The following is a 22,455-nucleotide window of genomic DNA, read 5'->3' on the forward strand; positions in this document are numbered from 1 at the left end:
TAGCCTAAGTCATGGGTAAATAAACTGAAAAGGACAAGGTGATTACCTGAATTTGAAAGTGCAAGTTGGTTACAGGACCAGAAAGGACTTGTGAATTGCAATCTCCCAGTTCTCTAAGCCAACACTGAATGGAGGGAGAAATTAATTAAATCATGATTTTGATAATTATTTAAAACTGCCATAGACAGTAAAGTTTTGGCTACAAACATTTTAAAATAGATTTGATGATGAATAACTAAACTTTCAAGGTTAACGGTTTTCTCAAGGTTCTTCAATAGCTCCTCCAAACTCTAGCCCAGCAGGGAGGGATGGACATGGGAACCAAGATGCTCAGCACAGAAAGCCAGTTCCCTAACACAGCCCTTCCACTAGGATGTGCTCAACTGTTTTTGTCTGAAGAGAGGAGAGGAACCAAGAAGCCATTTACCTCATTTGGTGCTCATTAAACAGCTGGCCAAGGAAAACAGTCACCCACCACAGGTACTAAGCTACTTCAGCCTGTACCATGCTACGATGGCCAGCCTGGCAAGTTCTCAGTGGAACAGGGGGCTGGTTAATAGCCTGCCACCTTCTAGTGGGTCTAACTCAATGACGGAGGTGGTCTGCTGGCTGATATCCAGGCACTGCAGACGCAGTGAGTCAGGACAGATAAACCAGGAGGCCCATCTTAGTTCTGCCCTGACATCCTAAGACAGTGGTCCAAGCCTCCATCACAAAGATCATAATGATTTCTCCTTTCTGTGAATGCCTCTGATATTAAAAATCTGCTTCTCTCATCCTGTTAATTCATTAGATGCTGTAATACAGTGTGACTTTAACTGTTTCATGTCTGTGGGCCTCATGTTCTGGATTTTCCTTATTTTCGTAACTTTTCTTGTCTTACCCACTGTAGTGCAATACATGTAGCCAGTTTAAATGTGAAGTTTAGCTTCATTATAGTATGCAGGAATTCTAGGGTTCCAACCAGATAAAGCTGACAAACACTAGAATTAGCCTTTATGTTTAGGAGGAGAGAAGCCAAGCCTGATACTGTTCTTACGGCCTCCTGAAAATTCAGCAAGCATTTCACATTATAGATGCTTCATACTTAATATGTAAATGAATGAACAACTGAATGAACGGACCCAGTGCTCAAATTTTGGTTTCAGTCTCACTCTACTTGGGACAGTAAAGAGCTCAGCAGTAAAAACAAGGAAGGGAGAAATTTGAACTATACCAAGTGGTGGGAATACATGACAATGACTCAATGGGATGTGGGGAAAAAATACTAGAACCTACCTCATATTTTAAAAATTCTATTTCTGGTGTGTTTTATATAACTTTACATAGTAGCACTATAGTTTTCGGCAGCAGTTTTCCATATTTGGGGGCAATATGCTAAAAAATGATGGATTATAGATTCAAAAGATTGCCGCTCCGGATATCTAATGTAATAACAGTGACAAAAGGAATGTGACAAAATGCTCATAGATGGGTTGGTCCAGCTTTCTTTAAGCGGTGAACAGAGAAGCCTGTTTGAGGCTTGAAAAAGAACATACCAATTTGCTCATTGAAGACAGAATGTGGCAGAAGAAGCAAACTGACAGACCTGCCAGCTTCACCTAATGCAAGCTTCTATGTGTATAGCTGAGGGAACTGAGGTCCAGAAAAGTTAAGTGCCTTGCTCAAAACAGTACAGATGATTTGTAGCAAAGCTGGTCCTTGAATACAAGTCTCCCAATTCCAAATGCAGTGCTTCAGCTTCTGTTAAAACACACTGCTTTTCTACTGACTATCAGTATAGAGATTTCAGGGCACATATAAAGAAACAGCTACAATTGTAGTAATGCATGGAAACCTCTCAACTCTAACAATGACAGAAATATGTGATCGTAAGCTCTAGCTGAAGTAGTTGTATGATCATCTTGAAGAGCTGAGTATGGTATACTGGTCAAGAGCAAAGACTCTAGAGCCAGACTCTAGGTTTGAATGCCAACTAATTACTAGTTATGTGATCATCAGCAAGTTATGGAAACACTTTGTACTTCAGTTTCTTTGTTTCTAAATTGAGGGTAATAATTGAACCCCACTAAGTTGTTGCATTTTTATGTGCTTAGTATAGTGCCTGATGCATAGTAGGCACTCAATATTATTATCGCAATCATTAGCAAAAGGAACATAAAACGTGTATTAATTTCCATAGTGCCTTTTATTTTTGAGACAGAGTCTTGCTCTGTCGCCCAGGCTGGAGTGCAATGGCACCATCTCAGCTCACTGCAACCTCTGCCTCACAGGCTCAAGCGATTCTCGTGCCTCAGCCTCCTGGGTAGCTGGGATTATAGGCATGCATCACCACACCCAACTAATTTTTGTATTTTTCGTAGAGATGGTGTTTCACCATGTTGGCCAGGCTAGTCTTGAACTCCTGACCTTGAGTGATCTGCCCACCTCAGCCTCCCAAAGTGCTGGGATTACAGGCATGAGCCACCACACATGGCCCTCATAGTTCCATTTAGTACTTTAAGTCATTTGCTACTTTCTCTCACCTCCTAGCAGAGTTATAGATAGCCTGACACCATTTCTAACCATAATGCGCCTTGATAAATGGAGGGCTCACCTGATGTTATTCATAAGACTGGTATACCAAATAAATCTCTCCCGGGCGGTAAGGTGGGAAACTAAAACCAGACCTGGCCACCCAACATCTCAGAATGGTTAAAACTTATTATGAAGTTCTCGTTGCTTTAAGAAGTTTAGGGCTAACCCCACCCTGAAGTGATTTGCCTCAAAGAGATCAAAATCCAAGTTCTGTAGTTTCATCTCCATCCCCCTAACCTGTAAATGGCTGCCTGAGAAATCGCTTCCAACTACAAAATGATTCTGTCACTTCCCTATTTCTTTTTTTTATTATTATTATACTTTATATTCTGGGATACATGTGCAGAACATGCAGGTTTGTTGCATAGGCATACACGTGCCATGGTAGTTTGCTGCACCCATCAACCTGTCATCTACATTAGGTATTTCTCCTAATGCTATCCCTCCCCTAGCCCCCCACCCGGTGTGTGATGTTCCCCTCCCTGTGTCCAAGTGTTCTCACGGTTCAGTTCCCACTTATGAGAGAGAACATGCGGTGGTTGGTTTTCTGTTCTTGGGTTAGTTTGCCAAGAATGATGGTTTCCAGCTTCATTCATGTCCCTGCAAAGGACATGAGCCCATCCTTTTTTATGGCTGTATGGTATTCCATGGTGTATATGTGCCACATTTTCTTTATATTTCCCTATTTCAATGGCTCCCTATTACCCTCAGGAAAAAATTCAAACTGATTAGCATGAGAAATAAGACCTTTCACAATCCGGCCCCTGGCTGGCTCTACACCCTGCCTCGATTCCATGACGGCGGCTTTTCCCTCTGCCAGGTGCACTTCCCCCTTCTCTCTCTCCTCTTAGGAACTGCTGTTAATTCTTCACGCGCCTCCTTGTTGTAAAGTTCCTAGAGAGCCTCCATCCCCAAGCCAGGACTCCTATCTAACCTAGTGCCATCATGACACCAAATGTAACCTGCTTAGTTGTCTGTCATAGCCACACCCTTTCCCCTCCCCTGACTGTGAGCTTCCCAAAGAGCAGGGACTGTAGCTTTTGTCTCTGTGTCCCAAGCACCTGTCTAACACATGACCTAGTAGACAGTTGGTGGCTAATAAATATCATTATAGTGTATCACACTAAGCTACTCAGTCATCATCCTTGTGTGAAGGTGGGAGATTTCTCCTTCAAAACCTGAGCTGTTCTGCTTCTGTTCTTTCCTTTCTCACATGGTTCCCTGAATTGCCTATTGCCATTCATCATATAGTATTTATTATCATTAATTATTTATTAACTATTATTGTCAAGTACTTTCTAAGATGTGGGGATCCAGCACTGAACAAAAGTGACAAAAATTCCTGTCCCCAAGAACTTACATTCTGGCCGGGCACAGTGGCTCACTCCTGTAATCCCAGCAATTTGGGAGGCCGAGGCAGGTAGATCACTTGAGGTCAGGAGTTTGAGACTAGCCTGGCTGACATGGCAAAACCCCATCTCTACTAAACATACAAAAAAATTAGCCAGGCGTGGTGGTGTGTGTCTGTAATCCCAGCTACTCAGGAGGCTGAGGCACGAGAATTACTTGAATGTGGGAGGCGGAGGTTGCAGTGAGTGGAGATCATGCCACTGCACTCCAGCCTGGGCGATAGAGTAAAACTGTGTCTCAAAACAAGCAAACAAACAAACAAAAAAAACCACCTCACATTCTAATGACCCTAAGACAGGACTTTCTGCTAGTTTACCTTAGTTTTGTACTATCCAGTCAAAGGGCAAGCTATTTTCCTCATTTCTAGTTTGGTCCCTGATGGAGCAAGAAACTTCTTCCTGGCTGGCCTTGGATCCACCCCTTGGTCTCTGGCAGCCACTTATTGGCTGTTGTTTGTTTTCTGGGGTCTACATTTAAAGATTTCAATTGCTTATTCTATCTCTGGCCTAGAGTCATACTCAGATGGAATTTATTTTGAGACTTTTCTAGCTTCATTTACCTAAATATCATATTTTAAAACAAAAAAAAGTTTGTCTCCTTAAACTTGTCCACTGGATTTTTTTCATCCTCTACAGCTGGAGATGACAGTGCCAGGAAATGTGATTATCTTCGCTGCTTTGATGAACCTATTAGATGGAAGTATGGGTAAAAAAAAAATCAACATCATAACCTAAAAAGACCTTCTATTAAACACGGGAAGTTCCACCTTCAACACACACACATACACTGCACATATATACATATACATTTGCATTTAACCCACAAAACTCAGACATTCCCCTGAGGGTAGAGAGTAATTCTGCTCTTGCATACTGTAAATCATGGAAAGGATGTAATTAACAGACACAGAGTTCTCCACTGCACATATTTGAGTTATCCAGCTGCCTTCTTGGCTTCTCTGGCTTCCCTTGCTCAAGCAGTCATGGGGACAGCCTGTGCTAATGTGCCTCTGTTATATGTCTCTGAATATGAGGTAACTTATACATGGTCAAATTTAGGCCTCATATCTCACCAGATAATAATAGTTTAGACAGTGGATTGCGGATAAACAGAAGAGACATCTCTCCCCTCCTGAAGACAAATTCAAGGGCTGATTATTGGTATAAAGAAAATGGATCTAAAGAAAATTAGATCAAGGAAGAGCCAGATTATCTGGGGCTAAAAGAAAATATTTTGGGGGCTGGGCGCAGTGGCTCACGCCTGTCATCCCAGCACTTTGGGAGGCCGAGACAGGCAGATCATGAGGTCAGGAGATCAAGACCATCCTGGCTAACATGGTGAAATCCTGTCTCTACTAAAAATACAAAAAATTAGCCGGGTGTGGTGGCGGGCACCTGTAGTCCCAGCTACTTGGGAGGCTGAGGCAGGAGAATGGTGTGAACCCGGTAGGCAGAGCTTGCAGTGAGTCCAGATTGTGCCACTGCACCCCAGCCTGGGCAACAGAGCAAGACTCTGTCTCAAAAAAAAAAAAAAAAGAAAATATTTTTACATTTCATTTTGAAAACAGTATATTGGCTTGATGGAATGGACTAGTGATAGGTAACTTCTACCAAAATTTTGATCTGAAAGGAGAGGGCTGGGTGTGGTGACTCACACCTGTAATCCCAGCACGTTGGGAGGTAGAGGCAGGAGGATTGGTTGAAGCCAGGAGTTTGAGACTAGCCTGGGCAAGATAGCAAGGCTCTGTTTCTACAAAATAAAACTGAAAAAATTAGCCAGGCATGGTGGTGCATGCCTTTAGTACCAGCTACTTGGGAGGCTGAGTGGGGAGAATCATAGGAGCCTGGATTCACCCCTAAAATCCAGCCATTCTTTTCTTCTTTATGATCTCTGACCCAGAGGCCTCTCACCCTTGGTATAGCATTCTCTGCAGTGATGGAAAACAAGGATCTCTTCTCAGAGAGTCCTTCTAACGTGAAAGCCTCTGGGATCACACCACCTCTTGACATCTCATTTTCTCAGCTTTTGGCCCTGTTGTCACCTCTCTAGTTGAGGCAACTGACAAAGATGCCTTGGTGTTTTGTCCCTCCAGCCTTCTTGACATTGAGACCTTAACAGAAACAGTACAGATTTGAGAAATTAGACAGTAAATCCTAGACGGTAAAAAGATTTAAGGGTGAGGGGAAACTACTTTCAAAACTAGCCCAACTCTCACACAAACTACCTAAAGGACTGCTCCCCAAAGAAACCTCTCTGGCTCTCATCTAACTTAACTGTAATGCATCTTGTGCTTCAAATGTGCCTCCTTTTGACAAACTAGCACCAGCAAAACAGAGCTCCTGACCAAGAAGCACTTCCTGGTGGTTGACTTTAATGTTCCCTTTCTCCTTTTGATCTCCCAGCTGAGGTTATATTGCCCCCTGGCCTCCAGGCTGAAAACCCTCAACACATTCCTCTCCCTTTTGGGATTTACAGCTTTTCTGACATTTGTAGGCTGTGCCCATCTCCTCTCAACTCTAGCCTCCCCTACCTCACATAATATTTAAGCTTTCTTTAGCCGAATGCCACACATGTTTTGGTGCTTTTAATCTTTTTCTATAAATCAGGCGTTTCATGGCATCTGAACAGCTGCTGGAAGACATATGCCCAGTCAAGTGCTATGGACTCCTGAATACCAGGGAAGTAGAGCACTGGCTGGCGTATGCCCTTGTGAATAGAACCATGTAAAATTGTGTGTATTGATATAGTCTGTGGCTTTGGAAACAAAAACTGAAAGGTCACTAGGACACTCAAACATTTTTATCCAAAACTCACTCCTAAGAGGCAGCAGTAACCAAATTTAAAACTTCACGGGAGGGACTCTGACTTCTGTTCCCAGCACACCACCTCTCACTGTGTGGTCTTTTAGCAATTCTCTTCCCTCCTTCATGCTTCAGTTGCTTGAGGTAGATTAAGAAATTCATCATTTTAAGACAATTAAAAATACTAGGGAAACACTAATGTTAATAATGTTGATCATAGTTGTTAATATTAACTTTGTAGTCAGACCATAGGCTTTCAAAGTACTAATTTAGCCAACTTGCACCATACCCCCAAGGAGTGGATTTTTAAAACTTCTCCACTCTTACCCATTGGTACATGGCCCTACACAAACCAATGAACATCTAGTTTGAGATTGGGCTGCGAAGGGCCTTGGAGCTAAAGTATGTAGAGATTTCTGCTAACTTGACCAACCCACCCCAAAGTCTGTGGTTAATGGATTACAAAGTTGGGTAATGCAGGACAATAAATCACAACTCTAATAATAAAGCTGAAAATACACACAATTTAAGTAGAAACACCAGTGTTTTTTATCGGAAATGAAAGAAACCATTGATCATAGCAACTGTCTGAGATTAGCAGGGAGCCACATTTTCAAACATCCTGCAGTAAATCCAGAGCAGATCCAGCTGGAAAGCAAGAGTGGAAATAAGACTTGAAAATTCATACCATGCTTTGAAGTTTGCTTCTTTCACAACCATGAGTCTCTGATTTGTCCCAACCATTCTGAGCTGCTCTTGCTTGTTGAACTTATTTTAAAAGAGAACACAAGCCACAAACTTGCATATAATCTTTCAAATGGACTCCAGCTTTTTGCAGGGATGGCTTGGTAGGGAATACGAATCCCCAAATACTTTCTCTTGCACATGAAATCAGCCATCAATTCCCCTGACTCCAACCAGAATAGAAAGCCTTCCAACAATAAAACTAGAAACCACTTTTGGCTCTAGGAAGTACTGCTGTTTCTCTTGTGTTCTTTCCTTGACCTAGCCAACATTTTACATTTTTAGTTTTCATGTGCTATGATCTATCAAAAACAAGTAATGCAGAAAACAGGATACAACATGCCAGACGCTGGGAATACCAAGATGGCAGCCTAATATTGTCTTCTTTTCCATAAAGCCATGTGGAACTCCTGAAGTGGGCCATGTCACCATAATGAAGTAACTGCTACTCTGCTAAATCACCAGAAGAAAGCAAGCCAATGGTCTACAGCTTCCATCTTGCACAGGGCTCACTGTTACCATCAGTCAAATCTCACCTACCAACTGTGTCACAGTAGGTGGGCACTCAGCCGGTCCTGCTCAAATCCCAGGTGACTTTGGAACAGGATATGGCATCCTAGGCCATTTGGACTGTTAGATCCCTTCTCTATTAATCACTCTGGGGGAAAGAGATGTTACCTATGACTCAGGTCCAACAATCCTCAGTATCTCCAATGACCATAAGGAAGAATTGGCAAGGGCTAAGAAACGTGCCCTTGGCCACAGAACAGTCACAATAACTAAGCACGGAACACTATAATAACCTGTATGTCTGAACTTCTGTCAACAAAATGAAATCTGAAGAAGAAAATACTGTGACTCAAAGTACCTAGTCTAGAACAATATAGAATATACAACCAAATAATCCTTATTTCTGTCCCTATCTCTTCTGTTGAATGACAGATTGGATGACTAGACGATTGCTACAGTCTTTTCCAGCTCTAACAATTAAGATCATAAGGAGGGTCTGAAGATTAGAAACATTCACCCAATGATAGGGTTTAATTCTGATTTACAGAGTGGGAAGAATGACTGTGTTGTTGATGTTGCCCTAAACACAATAAAAAGGACCTTCAGAAACCTTAGCATTGGTACTCTGGCATACCTGCAACAGTCTCCCCTTCCTGTATTGCTGTCTCTTTCTTGCTCTGTGTACACTTCAGGTCTTGTCTCTTGCTCTCTCTGCCTGTCTCCACACAAAGGTATACAAGATCAGAAGTGTGTGCAAACCAGTGAGCATGAGAAACACTGGGATTTGGCGGGGGGACAAGGTCTATCCTGTCCTGTAATAGAATTCAGCTGCAGTGCACAGTGCACTGTTTAAACAGTGCTCCCTTGAAAACAGTTGTGGGGTGAGAACAAGCAGCCAAGAGCAGCCAGCGATCAAATGATCTGAGTGGACCTAAGAGGAGTAGTACCCAGCAGGGGCTGATTCAGGGAAATGAAGTCCCTTCTGCTCTGACGCAGAGGAGGGAATACAAGTGACCTGGCCCAACTGAGAGATCTCTTCCACCCCAACAGATCCTGGACTATTAATATCTGCCAGCTGCAGGCCCAGAGCATCCCCCTGCTGAGATCAAAAGAGCTCCTATCTTAGCTGGAACAAGGTCATCTGCACAGGGCTGTAAAAAGCGAGCCCTGGCTGGCTGCAGGGACGTCTATGGGGGAGGAGAAGTCAGGAGATGGGAGGTGCTCTCTCACGCTCCTTTAATCTCGGCTGACCAGCTGTTGCCCTCCCAGTGTTTGTAAAGTTGAGAGTTCTTTGTTTTTGTGTTGCTGGGTATCCCCGCCCCCCCCCCCCGCCCCCACCAACTCTTATTAAATTTGTGGCTGAGTTGTTGGCTTGGATTAAGTAGACTCATGTTCACTGCTTGACATCATGGTATAATTCTCTTCATTGAGGTTTCATTCCACTGTTGAGTTATCCAGCTCCCAGGTGGGAGAGCCAAAGAAGGGAGAAGTACACCTCAAGGGCCAAGGACTTTCCCGGCATTGCTCCTGCCCCTGAGCTTTGTGCCTTGAGAAGGAATGAGAGGGCAAACTGAATTTTCTCTATTTACTTAAAATATCTCCTCATATGTGCAGTGTGTTTGTCAATTTGCAGCCTGCCTTTCACAAACTATCCCATTCACAAACTATTGGGAGAATGGAACTTTCGGAACTTACGCAAATTGACCAGAGTTACAAAGTCACCCCATTCCGGTGTGTTTCTCATTTTCACTGGTTAGCACACACTTCTGATTTTGTATAACTTTGTGTGGAGAGAGGCGGAGAGAGCAAGAGACACACAGACAAGACCAGAAGTGTACCCAGAGTGAGAAAGAGAAAACATACAGTGAGGAAAGGCTCCTGCAGGTATGCCGAAGTATCAGTGCTAAGATTTATTAAAGATCCTCTCGACTGTGTTGAATCTAGGGCAACACGAGCAACACAGCCATTCTTCCTACTCTGTAAGTCAGAATTAAACCCCATCAGTGGGTGAATGCTCCTGACCTTCAGACCTACCTCATGATCTTATATGCTAGAGCTGGAAAAAACTTCGGCAATCTTCTATTCATCCAACCTGTCATGTAACAGAAGAAACTGAGACCCAAAGTGATCAAAAGGGCCTGCCCAACACCACAGTTAATAACACAATGGCATAGCTGATACAACGAATGCTTGAAACAAAACAGAGCAATTTATACATGCATGTGCACATGTGTGTGCGTAAATCATAGGAACTTAACAACCGTTGTAATATATTTGAATGGCTATAAATGTTCTAAGACATTGTCCATTTTAATCCACTAAAAAAAAACCTTCATTATAGACTTTAGGAATATGTTTATATAGCCTCTTTATCTGCTCAGCTATACAAAACAAATCTAGAAAAATCAATTATTTCCATTCTTTCTTGGATTTCTGGGAAGATAAGCTGGTAACTCTTCCTTTGTTATGAACACGTCAGGGGTGTCTTGTGGCAGTTATACTGCAGCCCCAGAGCAATTTCTTTTCTATGTGTTTTGTTCTTCTTTTTTGCTTGAGATAAACCAGGAAGGCAGCACAAAGAAAAGTACTTACTGGTTTTCAAATAAGGAAGCAGTTTACTCGATTCTGGTCTCCGCAGAGCTGAATAAGTGTGTGTGTGTGTGTGTGTGTATCTGTGTATGTGTGTGTGATAATTTTAACAATTTTTTAACAATGTTCATAGGTGCTTTACATGATTCTTATGGTCACTGTTCTTCTGAAGTATTTACTGTAATATTCATTCAGCATTTATTTACTGGCTAGTATGTGTCTAGAACTTTGCTAGTCACCGGATAACAACATGGATACAAAAAGAACATGACATGGTCGTGTCTTTAAAATCTGCCAATTTAGGCAGAAAAACATGAAAAGTAAAATTAATTTTCTAGACTGTTTCCTTATATAGTTGAGCAGATAGAGTGGCCACAGAGGGAAAACAGAGAGTGAGACCATAGGCAAGCAGCTTCTGTGAAAGAGGCAGTCTTTAAATAAGACTCGAAGGAGTGGATGTGGGACGAGAAGCAGAAGAAGTGAAAAAGAGAAGCGCTGTTCTCGAGTGAGCTGTCTCTGCACAGGCCTGGAGCTGGGCCTGGGGAGGGGCAGGCCAAGGGCTGCACGCTTAGCATAGGAGCTTCACCTAAGATACCGGCAGAAACTACATTTGAATAGAAAGGAAATGACAGATTATGAAGGGTTAAAATCATTAACTTTATCCAGTGGTGTTTTGAAAACCTGTCTACCCAAAGGGAAGAAATAAAAAAACAAGCCACCTGATTTTTAGCATTTGCTGATTTCCATGGTATAAATACTTTTGCTATGGCTGATTTCAAGCTAACAAACCCCAAATCCCTAAATATGTTAAAATCAGCTTACTGATTTTAGGTCATTCTCAGAAAAAAACATACAAAAAAACAACAAAAAAGAAACAAACAGACAAAAAAACAAGATTTCTGAGTAGGGCAGCAACAGAGTAGAACGAGGCCAGACGGGGAAGTTCAGTTTGGTAGTGGCAGAATGTAAACTGTAGAGGCTAGAGCTGGGAAGGCCAATCTGGATGTTATTACAATAATCCAACTGGGAGTTTAGTAAATCAGCTGACCACAACACACATTACAAAAAAGAGGGGACAAAGGAATGATATATGCGGAAAGAAGTACTAAGCAGACTTGATGACAAAAGTTTCAGGGGGAGGAATACTCCATGATTCAGGTCTTCAGCCTCGCTAATGGGGGTTCTGATGATGTATCCCTGAACTCAGAAGGAAGGTACACAAAGCATTGTACAGTTTTTCATAAATAAGCCACTAGTTTTCACTCCTTAAGCCACCACTAAGAAGCAGAGGTGTGGTTCTTGCAATTTCTAAGACCATAACGCAAAGCTGATCTGCAGAAGACCATCTGGGCAGTCAGTCAGCAGCCTTGCTAGGCCTAAAAGTCTCCTATATTCCATCATGAACAATTCTCAGAAAGTGGAAAGGGCAGAGGGGCCTGGAAGAGCTCTGTACGTCTACCCAGGCCCACAGCATTCTGCATGAAAGATACTAGACTACAAGGAGAACAACTCAGAATTGTCAAGTAAGCACTTTCAATAAAACTAGAAACCACCCTCTGGTTTACTGGTGTTATTTCCCCAGCTACGTAAAGCTTATTGCCATCGAAACCATAGCCAGCCTGACCTTTGCTAGCAGGGGAGGGTGGAGAAAATTTTGCAGATTTACCAGCATGGAGATTTTTTTCTTAATCTTCTGTAAAGCTGATCAGGAATGTCATATCTCTGGCACATGAAACTAATGTATGCTTTTTAGTCCAAAGGAACTCAGCACAAACAAAAGGCTAAATTGCTAGGGGACCACTGGGAAAGCCAATCTTTGAGTATCAGTCTCAAAAACAAAGTCATTTAACAATTCATCAGCCCTCATACTAAGGACCTGAAATAGCCCATAGAGGAGTGACTGGCCTCCAAATGGAGCTCACTTATAGACGCAGGGCAAGAGACTCCCCAGTATAAGAGATCAGATGCCAGGAAAGGTGGTCAAACCTAAATCAACAGGCTCTGGCTGGGTTCACTGGCCAAGGCCTATTAGCCCTATCTCCCAGCTCTCAACAGGAGGTGGAAAGGCAGTGGGGCTGTATGTCAGTGTCAAGTTTCAGCCTCTCCAGGACAGATTCCTTACCTTCAGACAGGGACAAATCATCAGTTGGAGACACCAGGTCTGCCTGAGAAGCCAGGGCTCCACTCAGATGGGTTGTAATCTGATTCGTCAAGATAACCTGTGAACAGACAGGGAGAAGGGAGGGGCAAGGGAGAAGAAAGACAGGGAAGACCAAATTAATTATTAGAGCTATCAAAAGGCAGACTGTGGTTTAGGAGAAGACTGATAAATACACAGGTAGGAAAACCCCAGCCCTGACTTTCACCAGCTTTATCTTTAGGTCAGAATATCTGGCAAGGCCTAGCAGTTATTCAAAACCCAGAAAACTGAGGAAATAGACTGACTTTTTTCAGAGTAAAACCATCAATTCATTCTAAATGCTGAGTAAGTTGGGATTGAGGGGTGTTATCATATTAGTTAAATAATAGGCAGCTAACAACAATTAAATGCACATGTACATATTTGAAAAGACTTTAATTTTTAAAATTATATCCGCCAGGTGCAGTGGCTAATGCCTGTAATTCCAGCAGTTTGGGAGGCTGAGGCAGGAGGATGACCTGAGGTCAGGAGTTGGAGACCAGCCTGACCAAATGGAGAAGCCCAGTCTCTACTAAAAATACAAAATTAGTCGGGCATGGTGGCACATGCCTGTAATCCCAGTTACTCTACTCAGGAGGCTGAGGCAGGAGAATCGCTTGAACCCAAGAGGCAGAGGTTGTGGTGAGCCGAGATTGCACCATTGCACTCCAACCTGGGCAACAAGGATGACATTCTGTCTAAAAATAAATAAATTAATTAAAATAAATTAAAAATAAAATAAAATAAAATTGTAACCACAACCTAAGATATTACTGGTGTTGAATAACATTAATAATTTAAAATTTGGGGCCAGGCACATGGCTCATGCCTGTAATCCCAGCACTTTGGGAGGCTGAGGTGGGCGGATCGCCTGAGGTCAGAAGTTTGAGACCAGCCTGGCCAACATGGTGAAACCCTTTCTCTACTAAAAATACAAAAATTAGCCGGGTGTCATGGCTGGCACCTGTAGTCCTAGCTACTCAGGGGGCTGTGACAGGAGAATTGCTTGAACCCAAGAGGCCAAGGTTGCAGCGGGCTGAGATCGTGCCATTGTACTCTAGCCTGGGCAACAAGAGTGAAACTCCGTCTCAAACAAACAAATAAATAAAATAAAATAAAATTTGGATGCCTGTGGCTTCTTTGCTTGTTATTGTTAAAAGTCAGAGTTTTACTTGCAAATTTGTGATATAGGAATGAATGAGTTTGACTCTAAAGAAATAACACTCCTCTTTTAAATAGTTAAATTCTAACAAAAGAAGTCAAGTCTCACTATGTATTTAAGAAATAAATTAGCAGGCCGGGTGCGGTGGCTCAAGCCTGTAATCCCAGCACTTTGGGAGGCAGAGACGGGTGGATCACAAGGTCAGAAGATCGAGACCATCCTGGCTAACACGGTGAAACCCCGTCTCTACTAAAAATACAAAAAACTAGCCAGGCGAGGTGGCGGGCACTTGTAGTCCCAGCTGCTCGGGAGGCTGAGGCAGGAGAATGGCATGAAACCAGGAGGCGGAGATTGCAGTGAGCTGAGATCCGGCCACTGCACTCCAGCCTGGGCGACAGAGCGAGACTCCGTCTCAAAAAAAAAAAAAAAAAAAAAAAAAAGAAAGAAATTAGCATAAACCTACCTATACAAAATAAAGTTCATAACATTTAAGATCCCTGGAAAGGACTTTAAAACTACCTAATTCATGTAATCGAATGTCACACAAATTTTCAAATTTGGTATAGTCAAGAAACTTCCTAACAAATCCTCATTTGTAAAGTCTACCTTATTGTTTAGAAGCCTAGAGGAAGAATAAATACAGATTCTTTTCTGGAAAATATAACATAATGAATACTACAATCATTTTCCAAGGTTTAGATGTTCTCATGGTGGGAAGAAACTATGAGCATCTTGGTCACTCAGAGGCAATGTCCCTTCTGCAAGGGGCATTAGGCATTTAGTGCACAATTCAGTGCTTGGAATATTTGTCTAGCTGGACTGTGCTGGTCTGAACCAAGGGTCAGCTATGGTTTTGTTGCCACCCCGATTTGAACAGAAAGGGAAGTTGCCCCCATTCTTTATTATCCAGCTTTTCAGCCACACCTCTGTCACTGTATCCTGAATGGACCAGTGACACATTATAAATCCTGTATCAATGGCAGCTTAATTGAGGGCTGAGAGGGAGCGGGACGGCAAGGTCAGGTAAAGAAATGCGGTACTCGAATAGCAAAGACAACCTTTTAAGTTCTGTGTGCCCACTGGGCTTGTGAGTCTCCAGTCACTCTGCAGCAATAATCAGATATTACAGGATTCCACTCAGTATTTGCTAATCTTATCTCTCATATTCTTTTGTATTGGTACTTTCCATCGACCAGTGAGAATCACCTAAGATATGTCTTCAATTAAAATGGCTGGAAATGGTCAAGTAGCCTCCTTGAAACAACTGTTCAGCTATACGAGTATAAATAAGGAATTGTGTTCATCGCTGTCTTTTTTTTGGGGGGGACAGGGTCTCACTCTGTGGCCCAGTCTGGAGTGCAATGGCATGATCTCAGTTCACTGCAAACTCTGCCTCCTAGGTTCAAGCGATTCTCCTGCCTCAGCTTCCCAGGTAGCTGGGATTATAAGCATGAGCCACCATGCCCGGTCATTTCTCTTTTATAATATAGGGTATGAGCTTTGGAGTTTAGTAAAACTGGGTTCAAATTCTGATTTTGACCTTGTGTACCTTTGAGCTTCATTTGCTCCCAGGTAAAATAATATCTATTTCATAGAATTTTTATGAGAATTAAATGAGATAATCAATGCAAGATACTTAAAATATCTGACACATAGTAAATATTCAATAAATAGAAGCAATTGTTGTTATTGTTATTATTTCCTTCAGAATGAGGATATACAGGTTAATAAATTAGTATATGCCATAGGCTCCAGACAGTTGGTTCTAACAATAGAACACTAAATCACAATTTTCTATATCAGGATATACTTTGGTACCTGATCATTTCTACCTATTTTAGTCCTTCCTAAGTTTTATTTAATTGCAAAGAATTTGTGTAAAAATCTTAGTAAGAAAAATATAGTCATTATTTAAATCAAGGCCAATAAGATACTGACATTACTCTGAAAATACTATGTGCTTTATCTACCAATGAACTGAATACTGCATTTGTCTTAGTAAAAAAAAAAAAAATGTGGAACTTCTGAGAGATCTAAATATGTCAGCTCTAATATATTTGTGTTTCTTTCTTTCTTTTTTTTCTTTTTTTTTGAGACAGAATCTCACTCTGTCGCCCAGTGCAGTAGCGCAAGCTGGAGTTTGCTCACTGCAAACTCCGCCTCCCGGGTTCACGCTATTCTCCTGCCTCAGCCTCCCAAGTAGCTGGGACTACAGGCGCCCGTCACCATGCTTGGCTAATTTTTTGTATTTTTAGTAGAGATGAGTTTCACCATGTTAGCCAGGATGGTCTCTATCTCCCGACTTTGTGATCCACCCGCCTCAGCCTCCCAAAGTACTGGGATTACAGGTGTGATTTTGTGATTCTTTTAAATGATGGCTTGGTGAAAATGATTGGGACTCCAATGATATGGTTAATAGTAATGAGAAAAAAATTCTTACTTAACACCTACCATACAAAGCATGTCACCATATACATGGCGGAAATCAAGATATAAAGGTACTGCATGTCTCTAGAAACTTACAAATTCAGTGATAAGGCATTGACTGAAATATGTAGACCACTTTTCTTCAACTTTATTCTCACTTCACTGGTTCTGTAATGGAAGCTTGTACTGAGATGATGGTTTTATTGTACAGAACTAATGAAATGCTATCTTACAGAACCTAAAACTGAACTACAGATGTACCTCAAAAGATACCCAGCATCATTTCCACTTCTGGTGAAAGAGCAGATGGGGAAGAAAATATGCGCTCCCCAATAGCGAAAGAACAAGCTCCTAACTGATTTTGCTAATAATCCTCTCCCTTTTAATTACGAATCTTAAAGCCAAATCGCCAAAGGGATACATAGCAACCAAACTCAGGGCTTTGCTAATCATGCCATCTTACTGAATTGTTGTGGTTTTCTAAATCTATTTTCAGCAAAAAGGATAGAATGAAAACATTTCCCAAAGCATTGATTACAATCCTCACAACTTGGGCAGAAGACTATAGGTATATTTTCCTCTGAGGCAATCAGGAGACTTGAAAACTATACTTTTAAAATAACATATGAAATACTATTACAGCGGCCGGACGCGATGGCTCAAGCCTGTAATCCCAGCACTTTGGGAGGCCGAGATAGGCGGATCACGAGGTCAGGAGATCGAGACCATCCTGGCTAACACAGTGAAACCCCGTCTCTACTAAAAAATACAAAAAACTAGCCGGGTGAGGTGGCAGGCGCCTGTAGTCCCAGCTACTCGGGAGGCTGAGGCAGGAGAATGGCCTGAACCCGGGAGGCGGAGCTTACAGTGAGCTGAGATCGCGCCACTGCACTCCAGCCTGGGCGACAGAGCGAGACTCCGTCTCAAAAAATAAAATAAAAATTTAAAAATTAAAAAAAAAAGAAATACTATTACAAGTTATAAACAGACTCTTAACAATCTGGTTTCTAACTGACACTTCATGGGGTTTTCCTGCTGCTTTGCTCCATGGAAAAGACTGAGTCTTCTGATGCTCAGTACTAAATTTGTGTAAGAGTAATTTGCACAGTGTTTAGGACAAAGGCTTCGGAATCAGACCTGAACTTAGATCCTGGGCTCTACCATTTACTTGCTGTGTGACATGGGGCAAGCTTCATAATCTCTCTGGGTATGATAATACTTAGCTCACATGGTTCTGAGGATTCAGCTGGATAATGCATAGAAAGTCCTTAGCACAGTACCCGGCCTATGGAAAATGTTATCCCATCACTCTCATTAGTTAACCTTTGCTGATTTATACCTTGCTTGTTTAGCTATAAAACCCATGCCTGATTCCCTTTTATATAGCATATAGCCCACTGCTGACAAATAACAAATAATTGCTGTCAATATGTTCAAAAGCAATGTTTAATTGAAAGTAAATGTGCTATTTTTGCTATTTCCCTAAAATATGGCTTATTGAAAACACACAACACACCCCCAGTACCACCAATTATAATGCAAGACCAGAGTGGGGTTCTTGGGCAAAGGAAAAGATAGATATTTTTAGTGGTCATGATTAGGTCTTAAGCCAGGAATAGACAGAATCCAACTTAATCAGCTTCTCTTGAGGAAGAAGAATATCATCCACCTACTAGGAGGAAGAAGAAACCCTATAAAAAGTAACTTCTGTCTCAACTCAGCTTTATATGAGAGAATGCTTACTCCCAAGCTTCTTCACATTGCCCTCTTGACTGTAGGTTGCTTACAGAGGTGCACCTGTATAGGAAATGGCCCCTCATATAGTGTCACATAGACCTTGAGTCCCATTTTTAATGCTTTCCCACAAGGAAAAATGGGGAGAGATTTCTCCCTTCAAAAGCCACGCCCCCAGGTGCCCAGTTTTCCTTTGTATTACATAGTTTTGTGTACTCCAGTCAAATATCTACACTCAGATTAAGAGAAAAATTAAGATCTGTAAAAAAGAAATACAGAGTATAGATTCATAAACCACCCAGTAGGTCCTCCTTTCATAGCCAGCAGGGTGTATAAGCTAGAGAAAAGAGGTAGAGAGGAACCAGTTAAAGATGGGATGAACTGGTAAGGCAGAAGGCTGGGAAATCCATGTCATTTTGGTCAGAAGGCAGAGGCTCCTGGCCAGGAAAACCCAACCAACACACACTAACAAAAATACATGACTTATTTCCACTAAGTATTTAAAAAGTAGCTTAAGGCAGCAAATACCTTGGGTTAAGAGAGAATAAGCAGAATGAGCTGGTCATCAGTTAGGGGACTAGACCAACTGAGCCCAACTTTCTGCCAGTCTATGTGCCCAATGCAGACCCTCTTCCTTCAGCTGACTCATCTTTCTTCAGCTGGGTTATGACTAGACTATACCCAGGCTACACACCTACCCTCTGCTCAAGCTTAATGTTCCTGGCCTTTAAGGGCCAATGTATATATCAATTCTAACCTACTCTACATTGAAGGTTAGAAATATCTTTGGTAGGGTGGAAGGGGAGGCGGCTCCATGAGTAGCCATTTTGTATACTGGAGCCTTCCATGAGTACTAGAATGCATAGGTGGAGAGAAAATTGGATAGCTCTGGAGACCTGAGTGGGAAATGGCCAGGTCTGAAGGCACAGCCTTTGATGGAAACAGCTCATTTTACCTGACTTTTGGTGGGGGACAAAGAAGAGGGAGTTTGTGGTCAGCCAGGGACAGAATAGGTTAGAATGTGATATCTGATCCTGTTTGGTCAGCATAAGAGATATTCATGATCAGCAAAATAATTACGTAATATTTAAAAGTCAGACTTTTTTTAAGGACCCAAGAATCTGACAAATGCCATCACTGAGCTTTCTGTGGGGGCAGCTGAGAGGCAAATTTTATAATCCCCATTTTCCACCAAGTGAACTGGAGTCACGTGTCTAAGACCAATAGTACAGATGAGACGAGGGCATGCAGGCTTTCCTGCCTGCTCTCCTTCCTAAGGCAACATGGGACACAGGAGAAGAGAGAGAAACTCTCAGCTCAGACCTACTGACAGGTGACTTCTCCAGGCCTTAATGTCATGGTCTAGAGAATTCCACCTATAAAAGTAGTAAGCAAAAAAATCTAATATCCAGAAATTCACTGAAAGATGGTCAAGATGCTATACTGTAACAAGATCAATCTTGTGATAAAAGTCTTTTCAGACTCTGCTAATAAATACCATAAATCAAGTAGGTCAATGGCTTCCGCTTCTATGAAAGTCAAGTATGTGAGGCAATCTTATATGAATTCCGACAAATTTTTGGTGGTTTTCAGTGGCCCTTGATAACATGTGGTTATCATTTCCGACGCCCATGGGAAGTTTTGAAACTAAAACTTTTCATGGAACTCATGTTTCTGTGCAACAGAGTTGAAGGGTAGGCTGGGCTAGAGGATTCACGAAGCAACCTCAGGCATCTCAGGGGCATTTCTAGCCCATAAAAACACCTGCTTCCTCCTCCCGCCCACTCCCTGGCAGAAACCTGCCACAATCTAACACACATCAGGAAGTTTCAAAAGCACTTTAACTGGGCCAGGATGACGAGGTCCAGTGATAGTCCGTACTGACACTTTTAGCTCTCAAGTAAACAGCAGCCCCTGGATAATCTGGGTGGCCAGAGAGAGAGAGAGAGAGACGCAAGAAGAGAATGTGGGTGCTGAGTCTACTCACCAACCCGCCTGGCACTAAATCCAATGCTTTCAAAGTGACGAGGCTCTGCCTTTCATCAGCTCTAAAGGCATAGTTACTCTTTTTTTCCTTTTTGTACTACAAATGGTCTCTCTGCTTAAGGCACTGCTTTAAGAATGTTACTTTTGTATCTGAAGTGATTCTAATTGCCATACATGACAGTGACCTAGCCTTTCTATCCAAACAGAGGCTTGGGATAAGTCAGAAATTCAAGTTTTAATCCTGGCTCTGTTAAGGGTTACTGAATGCCCTGCTTTTAAGGAGACAGAGACCGGAACTTTCCTGTGAGAAATTGTTCAGGTCCATTGAGTCCTTTCATCACCAAGGTTTGAGAGAAAGGCCTGGAGTGGTTTTCCCCATGCTGTCCTCCTGCTCCCCAACCATGACGGTGTCTGCCCCAACCTGTCTGCTGTGGTAGGAGCTGGAGGTGAGAAGGAGACAAAAGGAAGAAAGAGAATAAAGAAAGCAATGAGGGCAAGAGGCAGAAGGAAGAGAGTGAGAACAGGGTAGGTCTAGAAAGGCCACACTCCCAGACGCATGCCTCTCCCCATCCCAAACCCTTCCTGTCCACTTCCAGCTTTGTAAAGAGATACCCAATATTTGTTACAGAGTTTGAGCGTCACAAAAACAAATCTGGTTTTACTATTTGCTGGCTTAGTTTTGCCATGCTCTGGAAAATCAAAAATCATCCCATGATTAAAAAAAACAAAAACAAAAACAAAAACAAACTTATATCTTAGCTTCAGCTCAGAAAATATCAACTGTCAGTTCTAGAGTAAAAACGGAGAAGGTTTCAATATTCCGGCCTGTCACTTCCACCTTGAAGGACTGCACAACAGTTGTTTTCTGGGAAAATCTGAAAGGCTATGGGGAACTTTTCTTGTGAAATACTTGTAGAGAAGAGGCCAAACTTCAATTTGGCTTGAAGAAAACACGGGTGTGGGAGTCAGGCAGCCTTTTATTTCTGGCTCTGTCACTAACCTGCTGTGCAATTCTGGGAAATTCTCCTAACCTGTCTGTACCTAAAAGTGTTGAGTCCACAAAAGATATGCAGAGAATGAATGTATTACAACTGTTAATGTAGCAGCCTGCTTAGAATAAATGTTTCATATATTTCACTCACATTAGGATGAGTGCTGTACTCAAAATTCCACCTTTGCATTGCTTATCTTCAGCCTTAAGAAACCCACCCTACACAGAACCAATTGGCAGTGGCCGAGGAAAAGGGGATGGAAAAAGGGATGAAGGAGCAACTTGAAATAATTTGTGCTTATGGTGAGAATACTTTCAATCTTAATAAATTCATACCTCTTATTATCAGCCTTGAGGAAAACTCTCTTCTGTAGATTTCACTGTGAAATCCATAGGCAAAGCTAGAGAAACACTGCCTAGTAGGGGAGCCCCTAAGGAAGAGAGTGGCTCAGTCTGAGGGAACGCAGAAGGAGGAGGTGAAAAAAATCTCCTCAGCTTTGCACAAGCACGCACTCACTCAATCACAAAGGGGGCTGGCGCAAGTAGTGCTTCCGTTCTACTTTTGACCACTGAGTTCAGAAAAAATGCGTTGAAGTAGAATTGTGTCTGTCATTTGGCAAAAGTAAACACACAAGATAACCATGTGGCTCCCTAAGGCAGCTTTCTCTTTGGCCTACTTCTACTGGGGTGTATATGCAAGGGCATGCAGTGGAAACTGTGGGCCGGCAGCTACCGTGCCATAGACATAGGTGTGGAGAGCTCTGGTTCCACTGCCGGCTGCTCCACTGGCCCCAGTGGGCTGAGGTTAGCACGTGTTGGTTCCGGATCTCAGATGGGGCCGGCAGTTGTAAAGAGGCCACAAACAGCAAGCTAGTATGCTGTTTCCACCTTTAACCCAACCCCGGCAGCATCCTGTGAGTGATCTTGGGCCCACTGCAGGAAATAACACGCACAATTGGTGAACTGTGACAATGCAGCCACAGCGGCTTCCAATGGTGTATTTGCCAACTGTGTGCGATTTTGCAGTTAGCATGAGGCCGAAAAAGTCTCTGGCCAGCTAGAACCTGGAAGAGAACAAGGCCAGTGGTCAGATGACTCTGAGGTTCACATGGATGTGGAAGAAACTATCCTACCAGCCTTCTGCTGCACTGTACATATCCTGTGGCCAAGTTGTTTTGGCGTCTAGCTGGGTATCCTTGTCTGCTACCTGATCACTGCCCACTGAGTCCCATAGAAAGGCAGAGGAGGTGAATTTCCAGCAGCCCCCCGAGTTTCTGCTGACCTTTTTCGGTGTTTTTATTACTTGTGGTGCTTTCTATTCATGTGTACTCCTGGGCTCTGGGGA

The 22,455-nt window shown here is 42.5% G+C and overlaps 1 protein-coding gene across 8 annotated transcripts in view; it reads right to left on the minus strand.

Moving 5' to 3' along the window:
* RAD51B (RAD51 paralog B) overlaps positions 1-22,455 on the minus strand; it is a 776,005-nt gene that overhangs the window by 306,392 nt on the left and 447,158 nt on the right. For all 8 annotated transcript variants that reach the window (XM_023182488.1, XM_023182498.1, XM_023182515.1 and 5 more), the window contains one exon: positions 12,754-12,850. In XM_023182488.1, the coding sequence (XP_023038256.1) occupies positions 12,754-12,850 (97 nt within the window). The remainder of the gene's footprint in view (positions 1-12,753; positions 12,851-22,455) is intronic.

This window comes from Piliocolobus tephrosceles, chromosome 6 (assembly GCF_002776525.5).
Source record: "Piliocolobus tephrosceles isolate RC106 chromosome 6, ASM277652v3, whole genome shotgun sequence".
Taxonomy (NCBI): Eukaryota; Metazoa; Chordata; class Mammalia; order Primates; family Cercopithecidae; genus Piliocolobus; species Piliocolobus tephrosceles.